A 17,343-nucleotide genomic window follows, 5' to 3' on the forward strand; every position below is an offset into this window, starting at 1 on the left:
AATCCTCTCCTCTCCATATCTTTCCCATCAGTCAGCAACACCACCACATTGCCCATCTCTCAAACCTGCAATTTTTTTTTTTTGTATTTGCTGAGTGCTATGCCAGGCACAGTACTAAGCACTGTGGTAGATATAGGCTAATTAGATTGGATACAGTCCATATCCCACATGGGTTCACAGAATTAATCACCATTTTACACATGGTACAGAGAACTTAAGTGACTTGACCAAGTTAACACATTTAGACAAGTGGCAGAGCCAGGATCAGAACCCAGGTCCACTAACTTCCAGGCCCATGCTCTTTCCACTAGACTACGCTGCTTCCCTATCTTTGGGCATTATCCTTTTTCTCCCCCGGCTTTTTGAAAACCTCATACTCATTCTGTCACCAAACTCTGTCAGTTCATCCTCTGAAACACTTCCAGAATCCACCTCATCCACCCCACCCTCACGGCCACAACACCTGACTACTCAATCAGGCTCCTCACTGACCTCCCCGCCTCCAGTTTCTCCCTTTTTCAGCCCATACTTCACTCTGCTTCCCAGATTCATTTCTAAATTGTCATTCTGCACGTCACCCTTCTCAGAAACCTCCAGTGGTTGCCCATTCCGCTCTGCAACAGGCAAAAAGTCCTGAAGATTAATGGGCCTTAAAAAGACTCAATTTAGCTCACTCTCTCTTAATCTTTCACTCATTCAATTGTATTTATTGAGCGCTTACTGTGTTCAGAGCATGGTACTAAGTGCTTCGAAAGTACAATTCAGCTACAGAGAAAACCCCTGCCCACAATGGGTTCACAGTCTGGAAGGGGGGAGACAGGCATCAAAACAATTAAACAGGCATCAATAGCATTAATATAAACAGAATTATAGATATGTACACACCATTAATATAAATAGAATTGTAAATATGTACATATACACACAAGTGCTATATGGGGGAAGGGAGGTAGAGCAAAGAGAGTGAGTCGGGGTAATGGGGAGGGGAGGGGGAGTAGAGGAAAAGGGGGGCTTAGTCTGGGAAGGCCTCTTGGAGGAGGACTCTTCTCCCCTACACAGCAGCTCACATTCTTCATTCCTCTCAATTCTCTCAAAACACTCAGGCTCTCTTGAAAGAAACAGATTGTGAGCTGACCACCATGCCATGATTTCATCTCTCACATAAGAGAACCCTTCCTCCCTCACACCCTCTCCACGGCCTCTCTCATCACCAATATCTCAGTCCCAAGTTCTTCACCCCCTGGAACTCGCTGCTCTGTCACAGCCAAAAGATACAGCTCTCCCCATCTTTAAAGTCCTTCTGAATACTCCTCATTCAGCATCAGGTCTCTCTGCCAATTTATCAGACCCCTCACTCGCTACTCCCCAGCTCGCTCTCTTCAATTTTCAAGGTAACCTTCCAGAGCTTCCTCAGATGACTCTCCTGCTTCTCTCCCCTTGTTCTTGCTATTCCCACAGGTTGGAATTCCCTCCCTCCTTGCCCACAGCTGACAAAATAATGCTCTCTCCATGCTCATATCCTTCCTAAAATCCCACCTCCTTCACAAGTGTCCCTTGATTAATTTCCCAGCACTCTATGCTGTACAAATCTATATGTCTAGTGGATGGTGTATTCAATTATTTATCTGACAACTCCTGTAAATATTTCTATGTTTGGCATTAGCTTGCAAGGTTCTTGTGGGAAGGGGAATGTGTCAGTTATTCTTCACTTCCCAAATATACCAAGTAGTCACCCAATTACTATGGGAGTCCTTCAAAAATCAGTACTGCACTCTTCCAAGTGCTCAGTAAAGAGCTCTGCACATAGTCAACGCTCAATACCACTGACTGATTAGTTCTGGGTCCCCTTCTAGTCTCCAGCTACATCCACTCAGAGAACTCATTCACTCCCACAGCTTCTATTATCACCTCTACATAGAAGATTCCCAGATTTAAATCTCCAGCCTTGACCTCTCTCCTCCTTTGCAGTCTCTCATTTCCTCCTGTCTTTTTAGGACATCACTTCCTTCATGTCTCGTGGAAGCAGCGTGGCTTAGTGGAAAGAACACGGGCTTGTGAGTCAGAGGTCACGGATTCTAATCCCGGGTCTGCCACTTGTGTGCTGTGTGACTTTGAGAAAGCCAATTAACTTCTCTGTGTCTCAGTTACCTTATCTGTAAAATGGGGATTAAGACTGTGAGCGCCCTGTGGGACAACCTGATAACCCTGTATCTATCCCAGCGCTCAGAACAGTGCTTGGCACCTAGTAAGCGTTTTAGAAATAATATTATTATTACCTCAAATTAAACATGTCCGAAAGAGAACTCCTCTTCTTCCCAACCAAATTCTATACTCCCACTGCCTTTCCCATCACAGTCTATCTCACAAGCCTGTAACCTTGGCAATACCCTTGATTCGTCTTTCTCCTTCAACCTGCATATTCTGTCATGAATTCCTTTGGATTCTTACTTTCCCACATCTCTAGAATCCACCCTTTCCTCTCCATCCAAACTGCTACCTCTGATCCAAGCAACTATAATTTCCCACTTTGATTACAGCCCCTTCACCGACATCCCTGGCTCCTGCCTCTCCTCTCTCCTGAAAAAACATTCAGTTCATGTCTTTCCTCTCCTTAAGAACCTCCAGCAGTTGCCTGTCCAACTGTGCATCAAATAGAAACTCCTTACCACCAACTTTAAAGCACTTATTTACCTCACCCCCCCTTCCCTTGCTGACTTCCTACCACAACCCAAACCACATATTTCACTTCTTCATTGCCAACCATTGCCATTGTTCTTGTCTGTCCGTCTCCCCCGATTAGACTGTAAGCCCGTCAAACGGCAGGGACTGTCTCTATCTGTTGCCGACTTGTTCATTCCAAGGGCTTAGTACAGTGCTCTGCACATAGTAAGCGCTCAATAAATACTATTGAATGAACCTCACTCTCACTGCTGACCTCTTGCCCACGTCCCCCCTCTGGCCTGGAAATCCTTCAATCAATTATATTTATTGAGCGCTCACTTCACAGAGCAATGTACTAAGAGTGGGAGAGTACAAAAGTACAACATAACTGAACCATTCCCTGAGCACAATGAGCTCACAGTCTAGACAGACCACCTCTCTCTCCCCCATCAGTGCCCAGGGTCGGCACGAGCCGAGGCCCCCTCCGCAACACTGAGGAGACTCCACCTGGCCCTGCTTTCCACCACCCCAACCGACTTAGAACAGTACGTGCGGCCACCTTGGAATTCTGCTGGCTATGCAGACGTTGCTCGGGAATCCCGAGGAAAAAAGTTAACTCCCTACTGAGTTTCCATTTTTCTTTGGTGAACTGTGTATTTGCCCTTGTGCCTCATGCTGTATGAATGTTTCACTGCTCAATGTTTGCCTCCAATCCCCTCCCGACCGCCCACCTAGACTTCATAGACTGTGAGCCCTTCTCACAGCAGGATCCATGTCTAATTCGCACCTGTATCCTCTTTCCCACCACTTAGTTAAGTGCTCCAAGTACACCTTAAGCATTTGTTAAGATGTTATGTCTGTTAAATGTTTGTTAAGCATTTACGATTAATTTACTATCAATACTATTACTACCACTTATTAAAAATCACACCTCCTCCAAGTGGCCTTCCTTGATTAGCCTTTCATTTACCCAACTATTCACCCTCCCCATCTGTCACCTATGCACTCGGGTCTCCTTAGGAACTTTGATTCTCTCCCTGCTCCAGCCCTCCACCACCCTTAAGCGCTTTGAAACTCACGCCCCACCAGCTCCATAGCACTTATGTACATAACCTTTATTTATTTTAAGGTCTCTCTCCTCAACTAGACTGCTATCTCCTTGAGGGCATGAATCATGTCTGTGTCAACCAACTCTTGTATCACATCCTCCCAGAGGCTTAGTATAGTGATCTGCACACAGTAAGCACTCAATAAATGCCACTGATTATTACTATTGAAATTACATCTCCTCCAGGAGCCCCCTGCCACAAGTAATCTCTCATCTCCCCATTTGAAATTCCCCAACTATCATTCCAGACCTTGCATGCCACCTAAGCAATTAACTAGTAAGATCCTTGCGGAGGAGGAACATGCCTACCAATTCTGTTATAGAGCTCTCTCTCCCCCGCAAGTGCTTGCCCAGAGTAATTCGTTCATTCAATAGCATTTACTGAGCGCTCATTGTGTGCAGAGCACTGTACCAAGCACTTGGAAAGTACAATTCGGCAAAAGATAGACACATTTCCTACCCAACAATGGGCTCTAACCACTCAGTGAATATGACTGACTGATTTACCATTCACAACTCTTGAAGCACTTATGTCTACATCATAAATTCTATTCCTTTCTCCTATTTGTCATTTATTTTTTTTAATGGTATCTGTTAAGTGCTTACTATGGCCAGGCACTGTACTAAGCACGGGGTTGGACACAAGCCATGTCCCACAAGTCCCACTGCCCCATTTTAGAGATGAGGTAACTGAGGCCCAGAAAAGTGAAGTAAGTCACCCAAGGTCACACAGCATTCAAGTGGCAGAGCCAGCATCTGAGTTCTGACGCCCAGGCCCATGCTCTATCCATTAGGCCATACTGCTTTTTCATAAGCTACTGAACTGTTTTGCCTATATTGCTCACTCCTTGAAGGCATCAATCATCTACTACATCAACTGAGCTCTCCTAAATACCCAGTACAGTGCTGGGCACCCTCCCGGAGGGGCTCAATAAATACTATGGATTAGTATTTGAGATGTGGGAGCTGGGCCCAGACACACTCACAGGGACAAGTGGGTCAGTCAGTCATTTGTATTGATTGAGCGCTCACTGCATGATTGGGAGAGTACAGTAGAACAATCTAACACACATATTCTCTCCCCACAACGAGTTTACCTTCTTGCAGGCTCACACGAGGTTAGGGGCTGCCTGGAGAAAGGAGTCGGGCTGTGACGTGGGGCTGGTTTACCGCTCAGGGTCAGGGAAGGGGAAAACTTTCGGGTTCTGGGGAGGGGTGAGGAGGGAGCAGCAGGGCCTAGTGGATGGAGCACGGTCCTGGGAGTCAGAAGGTTGTGGGTTCTAATCCCAGCTCCGCCATTTGTAGGCTGCGTGGCCTTGGGCAAGATACTTCACTTCTCTTTACCTCTGTTACCACATTTGTACAGTGGGGATTGAAACTGAAAGCCCCACTTAGGACAGAGACTGCATCCAGTCCAATTTACTTGTTTCCACCCCAGTGCTCAGTAAAGTGCCTGGCACATAGTAAGCGCTAAACAAATACCACATTTATTATTATTGATATTATTATTATTATGGGCAGCCCCAAAATCCGAGGTAGACAGTCCTAATTCCATGGGCAATGGGCCTCATTGCCTCAAGGAAGCTGGTGCTTCTGCTTGTGGAGGAGAAGTTGTGCTACATTACTGAGGTATACAGTAGTGAAGGAAGGAGGAGATCATGAAGGATAAGGGACCAACAAAGGTTTGGTGGAACATCTGGACAAAACTGTGTTGAAATCATGTAGCTTTTAAGATCAGCCAACACAGCAAAGTAACTAATTGGTCTCAGCCGAAATGTGTTGCCATGAATACAGCTTACAGTTATATCTCGAGAGATCCTCCTCTAGACCGTAGGCTTATTCTGGGCAGGCGATGTGTCTCCCATATCTGCTATATTGTGCTCTCCTAAGCCCTAAGTAAAGGGCTCCAGACACAGTAAGCATTCAATAAATACCACGGATTGATTGATGAAGACTGTAAGCTACTTAATAATGTTGGTATTTGTTAAGCGCTTACTATGTGCCGAGCACTGTTCTAAGCGCTGGGGTAGACATAGGGGAATCAGGTTGTCCCACGTGGGGCTCACAGTCTTCATCCCCATTTTACAGATGAGGGAACTGAGGCACAGAGAAGTTAAGTGACTTGCCCACAGTCACACAGCCGACAAGTGGCAGAGCTGGGATTCGAACTCATGAGCCCTGACTCCAAAGCCCATGCTCTTTCCACTGAGCCACGCTGCTTCTCGCTACTTGTGAGCAGGGGACATGCTTCCCAACTCTACTGTACTCTCCAAAGTGCTTATATAGTATTCTGCACACAGTAAGCGTGTAATAAATGCCAGTGACTGATGAAGACTGCAAGCTCACTGTGGGCAGTTAATGTGCCAAACGACTGTTGGACTGTACTCTCGCAAGCACTTTCTATAGTGTTTTGTACACAGTAAATGCTCAATAAATACAGCATTTACTGACAGCATTCTCCTCTAGGATTCAGACATAGTAACCACCCGACAAAAGAAACTGGACTTTTTCAGGGCTATTTTCTGAATGACTATATCATTATCTTGTGAGACTCCCTTCCAAATCAGTGAAAAGAAACCAGGATGTAGTCCTGTGATGAAGGACGAAAAGGAGGACAAGTAAGATCAAATTTAAGACCTTGTCCCTCTCTGGCCACAGCCACAGGATCCATCCACTGTAACCACATAAAAATGCACTCAGGTCAGAGAAAACTGCCGACAAAGGGCACACACCAAAAGGGCTTCATTGATGCTGTCATACCACATCTTTGTCTCTTAGCATACGAATGATGAGCAGCGTGGCCTAGTGGAAAGAGCACAGGCCTGGGAGTCAGACAGACCTGGTTTCTAAACCTGGCTCTGCCACCTGTGTGACCTTCACTACTTAACCTCACTGATCTACTACAACTCAGTCTGCACATTCTGCTCCTCAAACGCCAAACTACTAACTGTACCTCAGTATCATCTTCCTCTTCACCACTCCTCACCCACGACCTCCCTTTGGCTTGGCTCTCCCTCCCCTTTCCTCTCCAGACCACCACCTTCTCCATCTTCTATGCCCTTCTAAAATCATGTCTCCTGCAGGAGGCCTTCCCTGACTAACCCCTCATTTCCCCACGCTATTAACCCTCCTTTCTGCATCGGCTGTGCACCCCACCTCAGCCCCTCAGCACTCCGCTGTTTCCCCTACCTGTAATTTATTTCTGTCTTTCTTTCTCACACTATCAAGCGGGAACGTCTTGTGAGAGTGCTTTCACATGGCAAAGGAAGCATAAGGGCAGAACAGAAATACACTCCACTTTTCAAAAGCGACGGAATTTTGAACAGGGGCTCCAAAATAAGAATGTCACATTAAAAAGATGGGCTCCAAAATAAGAATGTCACACTACCTTATTTTGTCTGGAAAAGTTACCATGGTGGTGATTTTCAGGTGGAATCAAGCCATGACTTATGTCCACTCTGTCCACTGAACGTAACCTGTTCTGATTATTAGTATGGTATTTATGCCCTTACTATGTGTCAAACACTGTTCTAAACACTGTTAATCTGGTTGGAAACAGTGCCTGTCCCTCATGAGGCTCACAGTCTATGCAGGAAGAACAACAGGTATTGAATCTTACAGTTGTGGTAACAAAGGCACAGAGAAGCAAGTGACTTGCCCAGGGCCATATAGCAAGCAATTGGCAGAGGCAGGATTAGAACCCAGGTTCTCTGACTCCCGGGCCCAACTCTTTCTACTATGTGGCTTCTCACTGACCGCTTCCTCACCAAGGAAAAGTGATTTCAGAAAACCTGGGCTTCAAGTCAAGGTTAAGTTGCAAAACTCAGGTCACATAGAACAATCACCTTTGATTTAGAAAGCAGGTTTAACGGACCTTCATTGGTTATTCACAAAACCAGCTTTTACCAAACAAAATAAAAAGGAGATTACTGGGTAGGCAGACAGATTTTCGGCATGAGCAGTAGATAAGGCTAAAAAATCATTCTGGCTTCTATCATTTAAACAAACGCATGGCTTTTGAGCTCACCTTTTGTGTCTAAAAGCGGTCCTTTGTAGGTCAGGGTTATATGACCCTCTGTGGATAACTGCAAACTTCTACTGGGACCAACTAATCTATCTGGTTTCAGGTCTTTCAGATCTTTTGATTGTGTGCTTGCTTCGCAGCCAGAAAACTGTTTCCCACCTACAGTTCCACAAGCAGACAAGGTTCCACAGATGTTAAACTGAAAAAAACAACAACACAAAAGTGGGGTGAAACATTTGAGCTATCCAATAGCAAAAGACGACAACCTAGATGACAAGAATCTTGCCCTTCAAAACTAAAGGCCCCTTTGTTCGCAGCCATTCTAAAAGAGTTTAGAGGATCTACTGAACAAATTTTTCACCACTGAATGTTGATGAATCCACTAATCCACCAGAAAACAACTTTTCGTTTTAGAAAAAGGAAGAGGTTTTTGTAGAGTATGACACATTTCCAACACCTCCCTTCCCACTAGACTGTAAGCTCGTTATGGTCAGGGAACATATCTGCTAATTCTGCTGTATTGTAGTCTCCTGAATGTTTAGTTTGGTGCTCGTTACATAGTAAGTGTTCAATCGATAGCAACGATTGACTGATACTGCTTAGGAAGAAAATTCCTATTCCTAGACAGTAACCTCCTTGTGGATAGGGAACGTTTTGTACTCTCCCAAGTGCTTAGTACAGTGATTTCCATACAGTAAGCGCTCAATAAGCACCATGAATTGATTATCTTTCGTCGGACAAGCAGCTAACCAGACAATTTCCTCTCCCTTTTTTTTAACCCATTCTGTAAAGAAACCTCTTCCTTGTATATCTAGTCAAGTTCTCAGATCTCCTGCCAAGTAAAGGCAAGGAAGAAGTAGCTTTTTAAGACAGTCTGTTCTCTAGAATTTTTTTTTTTTGGCACTTGTTAAGCACTTACAGCCATGCACTGTTCTAAAAGATCAGGTCGATGCAAGTTAATCAAGCAAATACAGCCCCTGTCCCATATGGTGCTCAAGGAGGAAAAATTGAAATCAAAAATTGAAATTACATCTTATCACAGTCTTACCCCAAAAGTCTTTCCATTGCCAACAACTATATATCCTTTGGGATCATCCAACAAGTCAAGATTAAACAAAAATCCACTGTTTGGGTCTCTCACAGTGCAGGCCTACAAAAAGAAAAGTTCATATTTGATGACAAAGTCAAAGAAACAGTACTATATTATTCTCTTTAATACCATTTTATTTATACATTATGCTACCAAAAACACCTCCAGTTGTCCTAGTACTTGAGGGTTATGTTCTTGAAGGACCTCCTGTGAGGGAAAACTCATTCAGAGTCAACTTTCTAGGGAAATGCCATTTCAGTGAGAAATATATCGGCATAGTTTGCAGTGTCCGCTTGAATGTTTTAGTTTCTCTTGGAAATTACTGTGGGATCAATATCCCCATTCTACAGAAGGGGTCCAAAAGACTCAGATGAGTCTGGCCTTGGGGAAAGACCAAGAGCCTGGAAGCCCAGAGACTCAGATTCTAGCGTCGGCTCCACCACCGGCCAGGCTTTGAGACCTGTGTCTCAGTTTCCTCAAATGGGAATAAAGTTTCCTAATCTTTTTACCTCTGAGACTGAAGCTCCTGGCGGGGAACAAACTGGGTCCAATCTCATTATCCACTATCTACCCCAGCAATTAATACAACATGTAGCACAGAGACAGCACTTGAATAAAACAGTAACTATCCTAATGCTGAGCCCTGCTTTTCAGCTGGATAGCTTTTGGAATCTTCTGGCTTATGGTGCCTCAATAAGAACATAACAAAGCTCTTCAGACCGATCGACTAGCCATTTGAACGTGGATTTCCACTACTCATCAGTCCCACTGTGTACCCAGTGGAAAAAGCCCATCGGTAATCAGGAGGTCTGGGATCTAATCACGGCTCTCCAAGCAGAGCAATCTCAGCCGGTGACAGTTCACACCGAAGAAGCACAGAGGACTAATATAGAACCTCGGGCCTCTCATCTGCAAAATGAAGATTCGATACCTGTTCTCCCGCCAACTTAGCCTGTGAGCCCCGAGATTCAATAGTATTTATTGAGCACTTACTATATGTGCAGAGCACTGTACTAAGCGCTTGGAATGTACAATTCGGCAACTGATAGAGACAATCTCTGCCCAATAAAGGGCTCACAGTCTAACGCGGGAGACAGCAAAGCAAAACAGAACAAAACAAGACAACTTCATCAAGATAAATAGAATCATGGAGTTATACACCTCATTAACAAAATAAATAGGATAATAAATATATACAAATATGCACAGGGCTGGGGGAGGGGAAGGGGGAAGAGCAGAGGGCGGGGGGGAAAGGGAGGGGAGGAGGAACAGAGGGAAACGTGGGGTCAGTCTGGGAAGGTCTTCTGGAGGAGGTGATCTCTCAGTAAGGCTTTGAAGAGGGGAAGAGAGTTAGTTTGGAGGATGCGAGGAGGGAGGGCATTCCAGAACAGCGGGAGGATGTGGTCCAGGGGTCAAAGGCAGGAGAGGCGCGAACTGGGGACCTTGAGGAGGTGAGTGGCAAAGGAGCGGAGTGTACGGGGTGAGCAGTAGAAAGAGAGAAGGGAGGTGAGGTAGGAGGGGGCAAGGTGATGGAGAGCTTTGAAGCCAAGAGTGAGGAGTTTTTGTTTAGTGCGAAGGTTGATAGAGAACCACTGGAGGAGGTTCTCCATTTGAGGACGGGAGTGACATGCCCAGAGCGTTTCTGTAGGAAGATGATCTGGGCAGCGGAATGAAGAACAGACTGGAGTGGGGAGAGACAGCAGGAAGGGAGATCAGAGAGGAGACTGACACAATAATCCAGTCGGGTTATTATGAGAGCTTGTACCAGCACGATAGCAGTTTGGATGGAGAGGTCTTATCTCATAGCAAACCCAGCTCTTAGTTCAGTGCTTGACATAGCGTAAGCACCTAACATATACCACAATTACTATCTTCAAGAATCTCGAGTGGTTACCCATCCACCTCCTCCTCAGACAAACTCCTTACCATTGGCTTTACAGCACTCAATCACTTTGCCCCCTCCTACGTCACCTTGTTATTCTACTACAATCCAGGCCGCACATTTTGCTCCTCTAAGACCAACCTACTCACTCTTCCTTGATATTGCCTATCTTGCCGCTGACCTCTTGCCCACATCCTGCCTCTGGCCTGGAATGCCCTCCTTCCTCATCTCTGACAGACAATTACTCTCCCTCCATTCAAAGCCTTACTGAAGGCACATCTCCTCCAAGGGACCCTCCCTGACTGCACCCTCCTTTCCTCTTCTCCCACTCCCTTCTGCGTCCCCCTGACTTACTCTCTTTACTCCCAGCCCCACGGCACGTATGTACATATCCGTAATTTATTTCTGTTAATGTCTGTCTCCCCCGCTAGAAAGTAAGCTCGCTGTGAGCAGGGAATGTTATTTTGCACTCTGCCAAGTGCTTAGTACAGTGCTCTGCAGATAGCAAAGAGTCAATAAACAGAATTGACTGAAGGAGTATTATACCGAGTGGTGGCCATTCCCCCAGGGCAGTCTAGTTCTAGTGCCCTCAGCAGGCACAGCCTGTGGGGGCAGAGGTAGCGGCTGTCGAGTCATGGGGTGGTTTTGTCCTCGTACCCCACCACCCTCTACTACTGGATGCCCCCACCACCAGCTAGTTGCCCTCCCAGGGCAGACACCGCGGTAGCCCTTGCAGGGGCGGTTCTTTCCCGGACTATGGCTGAGTCACTTTATGGGCACGGAACACGTCTGTTCATTCTGTTGTATTGTAACCCTTCCAAGTGCCTAGCACAGTGCTCGGCACAAAGTAAGTGCTGAATAAAGACCACTGACTGATCGATCCAAGAAGAGTCAGATATGGCTCGAGAGCCATAGGTCAGTGACATCTATTCTAAGCTGTGTCATCTCAAATGGCCTTCAGAACCAAGAGCCAGATAGGAAAAAGAAGATGGCTAAGCCCACCAAGTCTCTGCGGGGAATGGGGAGGGGTGGCTCTCTGCCCTCACAATATTAGGGGACAAATTGCCAATGCAGGCAACAGTACATAGCCAGGATATCAATCAGCCGGGTCATATATATGGATCGATACAGCAGAACTGGCTGGGAGGAGCCGGAGGAAGATAATGACACAAAGAAAAGGAAACAGGACTTCTCTGAAGATGGAGGAAGAGACACTCACTTGAATTTCATCTTTCGTTGTGGCGACTGGACAGGCGGCTTCAGTATCCCATACGAAGGAGACCACACACTCCCGATTGAGAACAAACACCGGGTGGCTATTCTGAGAAAGCAAGTTTAAACAGTGAGCAATGGGACCTCAAAAGATGGTAGTGTGGCCTAGTGGAGAGAGCAAAGGCCCGGGAGTAAGAAGACCTGGGTTCTAAATCCCGGTTCCGCCAATTACCTGATCTTGGACAAGTAGCTTAACATCTCTATGCCTCGGTTCCCTCATCTGCAAGATGGGGATGCCATACCTGTTTTCACTCCTACTTGGACCGTGGGATCTGATTATCTTGCATCTTCCCCAGGACTTAGTATACCACTGACAATAATAAGCACTTAACAAAAACCATTATCATCAGCATCATCAATGACCATTTTAATGTGATGGGAGACAAAACCAAACAAGACCAGGCTGCTAATGGAGTACAGAGAGGTAAAGGTGCCTTAGAGGAGAGGTTAAACAAAGCAATAGATTTTGGAGGTTGTTTTTGAATTTTTTTCTTCAGTGCTTGAAGAGATACAAATTTAACAGATTGGACACAGTCCCTGTGCCACATGGGGTACATAGCTGGAGAGAGGAGGATTTAATCCCCATTCTACAGATGAGATAACTGAGGCACAGAGAACTTAAGTAATTTGCCCAAGGTCACCCAGCAAGCAAATGGCAGTGCCAATATCAGAATCCTGGCCTGCTGACTTCCAGAACCGTGCTCTTTCCACTAGGTCATGCTGTTTTTTGAGCAAACTGAAGCGCCCTTTTGTTTGAAACAGCAAAGTAGTAACGACCCCCAGCCACGACATCACGGTTAGGGGATTCGTGGGCAACCCAGAACATTGGCGTAGACTTAATAGTGTCTCCCACAAAGTGCTCAGAGAAGCACCATGGCCTAGTGTAAAACGTATGGGTCTGGGAGTCGGAGGACCTGGGTTCTAATCCCAGCTCCCCGATTTATCTGCTGCATGACCTTGGACAAGTCACTTCACTTCTGTGCCTCAGTTTCCTCATCTGTAAAATGGGGATTAAGACTATAAACCCTGTGCGGGACAGGGACTGTGTCCACCTCAATTATCTTGTATCTACCCCAGCACTTAGTACGGTGCCTGACACGTAGTCAGTGCTTAATACCACAATTCATGATTATTAATACCACTGATTAATATATTACCTGTCCATAGTTTATTTCAATGTCTAAACTGTAAGCGGGGGAGACTGTTGTACTGCACTCTCCCAAGTGCTTAGGGCAGTGCTCTGCACACAGTAAGTGCTCAATAAATACCACTGATCGGTTAATCAATCAATCAACCATTTGACTGCCTACTCTAAGCTTGTGGAAAGCCTAGAATGAGTAGCTCGCTACCCAGACGTGACCACGTAGGCCCTCAGATTCTGGCCTAGAGGAAGTGATCGTTACTTTCAAGAGCCGGGCCCAAGTAAATCAACAAAGAACCACTAACGCGTTCCTACCACCCCCGCCCGCCCCTCAAGGCCTTCATGCACATTCTTCCCGACTTTTAGCAACGTTACGGACTCCCCATCTCGGTGAAGCGTCACTCGAGGGTCCGGCTACTGCTGCAGCAAAACGATGATACAATTTACCCCCCAACCACCAGAAACCCAGAATGGCTTCTTACCAGGCTCCCCCTGGAACAGACGAGATGGATTCTTGTCGTGTAATTGGAGGCACGGCCATCGGCATCAGTACAGGGGGCACCGTTGCCATACTCTAGAAGGAGGGTGCCGGAGCTCTCGATTGTCGGGCCTTGCTTTGCCACCCCTAGATTACTGATCGAAACTACTTCGGTGGCCAAATCCTTGGAACAAATAAAAAAATTTTTAAAAAGTCATCAATTTGTGTAGTCAGCCCCTTCAAAAACAAAACCGAGGAAAAACACACCTCCACCCCCACCCCCAATCAGGATTCTTCTTCCGAGATTTCCAGGGAGGCGCGTGGGGGGGGGAACCAAAAATAAATAACATCCTACTTGAGACACTCCCGCTGCTGCGCTACTTGAGCGAGAGAGTAAAGGCAGAGAGGCGGTGGAAAGCGTTGGAGTTGGACGTGAACAGCTTTTGCTCACTGAGGAGGGACACAGAAAGCCAACGGAAATTTGGGGAGAGTGAAGAAATGAGTGTGGAGCAACCCTGCAGGAAGGTGCTTGTGGAAGTAGTGTGTAATGGAGATAGGAGAGGGGAGGATCTAAAGGTAAGGAGATGGTGAGGTTCCAGATGTTATTTTCTAGTATAGTTGCAACTTAGGTGGAGAGGACTGGGCAGAACCAGGATATGTAGGCTTTTTGCTTTTTCTGGTATTTGTTAAACAATTACTAAGGCACTGTACTAACTCCTGGGATAAATACAAGCTAATCAAACTGGACACAGTACCTTTCCCGCGTGGGGCTCACAATGTTAATCCGCACTATACAGATGAGGGAGCTGAGGCCCAGAGAAGTGAAATGGCTTGCCCAAGATCACAGGGGAGATGAGTGGCAGAGCTGGGATTAGAAGCCAGGGTGCTTCTGATTCCTAGGTCTGTGTTCTATCCTCTAGGCCACACTCAACTGCCAGCAGGGTTTTACTGAACATTAAGGGCTGAAAGGCAGAAATGAGTCTAGTATGACCACAAGGCTATGGACATCCGGAACTGAAAGGATAGTGCTACAGGACAGGAAAGTTAAGAAAGAGTGAGCTTGGGAGGGAAGATGAGTAGTTTGATTTCAGGCAGGTTAGGTTTGAGGCACCAGCAGGACATCCAAGAGGAAATGACCTGAAGGCAGTAAGAGATCTGCGTGCCTCTGGCAAAAAGTTTGATTCATTCATTCAATCATATTTACGCAGCACTTACTGTGTGCTACACTATACTAAGTGCTTGATAGCTTCACAGCTCCCATTTCATCAGAAGTCTGAGCTGCTTGCCTAACTTTTTTTTAAGGTATTTTTTCAGTGATGCTGCCTGCCTGGCACAGTTCTAGGTGCTGGGATAGGTAATCCAATCAGGTTGGACAGAGTCCCTCCTCCACATGGGACTCACAGGCTTAAACCCCATTTTACAGGTGAGGGAACTGAGGCACAGAAGTGAAACGATTTGCTCAATGTTACACAGCAGATGAGTGGCAGATCCGGGATTAGAACCCAGATCCTTCTGACTCCCAGGCCCACGCTCTAACCACCAAGTGCTTCTCTGTTGGGTTTAGCAGAATCTAGCATTCTAAAATTAGCTGGGAATTGAAGAGAGGAATTAAGACGACAAAGACAACTCACGTGATCTTTGGTATATGTCATCTGACAGGCCGAGGCATATCGATCACAGCCCGGAACGGGATTCAAAGGCCGACAGACATTTATGTAGTACTTTTTCCATCTACTGGGTTCCTCTGGTTTGTCCAGCGCATACCAGTTACTTCCACCGTTGGCTTCAGATTTTGATAAGCTAAATTAACAAGATGAAATATGTGATCTTAATAGTTTATGACACTTGGGGGGCAAAGCAAACCCAAAATTCAAAAGAGAGCCTTCGCTGGATATCCAGGGACGAGAAAATTGTACTTAAATGATCCCAACTTACACAGCCATTGCGGAAGAAACTTTCTACTAATACAACAAACGGCTAAACTGGAGATGTTTAAACGGCTTTGCCAGAAAGTTTTTTTTACTGGTCTTTGTTAAGCACATATACTACATGCCAGGGACTGTACTAAACACTGGGGTAGATACAAGCACATCAGATTGGACACGGTCCATGTCCCATGTGGAACTCAGAGTCTTAATCTCCATTTTAAAGATGCGGTAACTAAGGGACACACAAGTTACATGACTTCTCGAAGTTCACACAACCGATTTCAAACTCTATCCTTTCCCAATCGATCGGATCGCTCTCAAGTACTTACTGAGCACTTACTATGGCAGAGCATTATATTAAGCACTTGGAGAAGCACGATAAAGTTAGTAGACATAATCCCTTACCTGAAGGACCTCACAGTCTTGTGGGGAAGACAGATGTTAAAAGAAATTAATAATAATATTGGTATTTGTTAAGCGCTTACTATGTGCAGAGCACTGTTCTAAGCGCTGGGTGAGATACAGGGTAATCAGGTTGTCCCACGTGAGGCTCACAGTTAACCCCCATTTTACAGATGAGGTAACTGAGGCACAGAGAAGTTAAGTGACTTGCCCACAGTCACAGAGCTGACAAGTGGCAGAGCTGGGAGTCGAACCCATGACCTCTGATTCCGAAGCCCAGGCTCTTTCCACTGAGCCACGCTGCTTCCCGTACAAGAAAGGGGAAGAAATGGAGTAAGAAGATATGTACCAACATGCCACAGAGAGATGTACATACTCCCATAAAATGCTCCCAATTTTAAAAGCTATTAGAACTGAAAATTTGCATTCTAGTTAGCCATTAATTATGGCAGGGATGATGTCTGAAAAACAACTCAAAATGACAGGAAAATACCACAGTCTAACCCTCAGGCGCATATCACTATTTCCCCAGTGTCCTCTCCCCCATCTTCTCTCCTTACCCTTTCCCCACCAGTAGTAGGAATAACATTTATTGAGTGGCCACTTGGTAGGGTACACTGTACTGTACTGGGCGTTCGGGAGAACGAATAACGAAGCAACATGGTCCATGTCCACAAAAGTCTTACACTTTGACCGGTGAGACAAAGGTAAAAGTATTTCTAACCAGAGTGATTCTCTAGACTGCAACCTGGTTGCGGGCAGAGAAAGTGTCTACCAACTGTCATACCGAACTCTCCCAAACTATGGATCCAGTAAGTGCCCCCTGAATATGACTGATTAGTACATGGTGGGCATCCTTCCCGCTCCCAACACCATTGTTATGATGTCCAGGTTGCCCCACTTGTCGATCCCGAAAGTCACCATGGATAGCTTGCTTTCTCACCTCGAAAGATCATATTGCTCCAGGGTGTTTGGGTTAGTCACCATACATTCCACCGGCTCCTCGGGGCAGGCGTAGCTGGTGAACCACCGAAAATTGTAGGTGGAGTTATCTTCTTCCTAGACAGTCCAATGGAGCAGGGGAAAGTAAAAATAATGATGGTAATTATGGTATTTATCAAGCACTTACAATGTGCCACGCACTGTACTAAGCGATGGGTTGGATACAAGCAATTCGGGTTGGACACAGTCCCTGTCCCACGTGGGCTCACAGACTCAATTCCCATTTTACAGATAAAGGAAGTGAGGTAAAGAGAAGTGAAATGACTTGTCCAAGGTCACACAGCAAACGAGTGGCAGAGCCGGATTCAGAAACCATGACCTTCTGACTCCCAGGCCCGGGGTCTATCCACTAGGC

The 17,343-nt window shown here is 46.0% G+C and overlaps 1 protein-coding gene across 1 annotated transcript in view; it reads right to left on the minus strand.

Annotated features, from left to right (window-relative positions):
- Positions 1–17,343, minus strand: part of IGF2R (insulin like growth factor 2 receptor) — a 158,733-nt gene that overhangs the window by 62,062 nt on the left and 79,328 nt on the right. The window contains 6 exon segments of the mRNA NM_001127613.1: positions 7,797–7,992; positions 8,842–8,943; positions 11,985–12,086; positions 13,661–13,840; positions 15,288–15,456; positions 16,930–17,045. Coding sequence (NP_001121085.1) covers positions 7,797–7,992; positions 8,842–8,943; positions 11,985–12,086; positions 13,661–13,840; positions 15,288–15,456; positions 16,930–17,045 — 865 coding nt within the window.

This window comes from Ornithorhynchus anatinus, chromosome 2 (assembly GCF_004115215.2).
Source record: "Ornithorhynchus anatinus isolate Pmale09 chromosome 2, mOrnAna1.pri.v4, whole genome shotgun sequence".
NCBI classification, from domain to species: Eukaryota; Metazoa; Chordata; class Mammalia; order Monotremata; family Ornithorhynchidae; genus Ornithorhynchus; species Ornithorhynchus anatinus.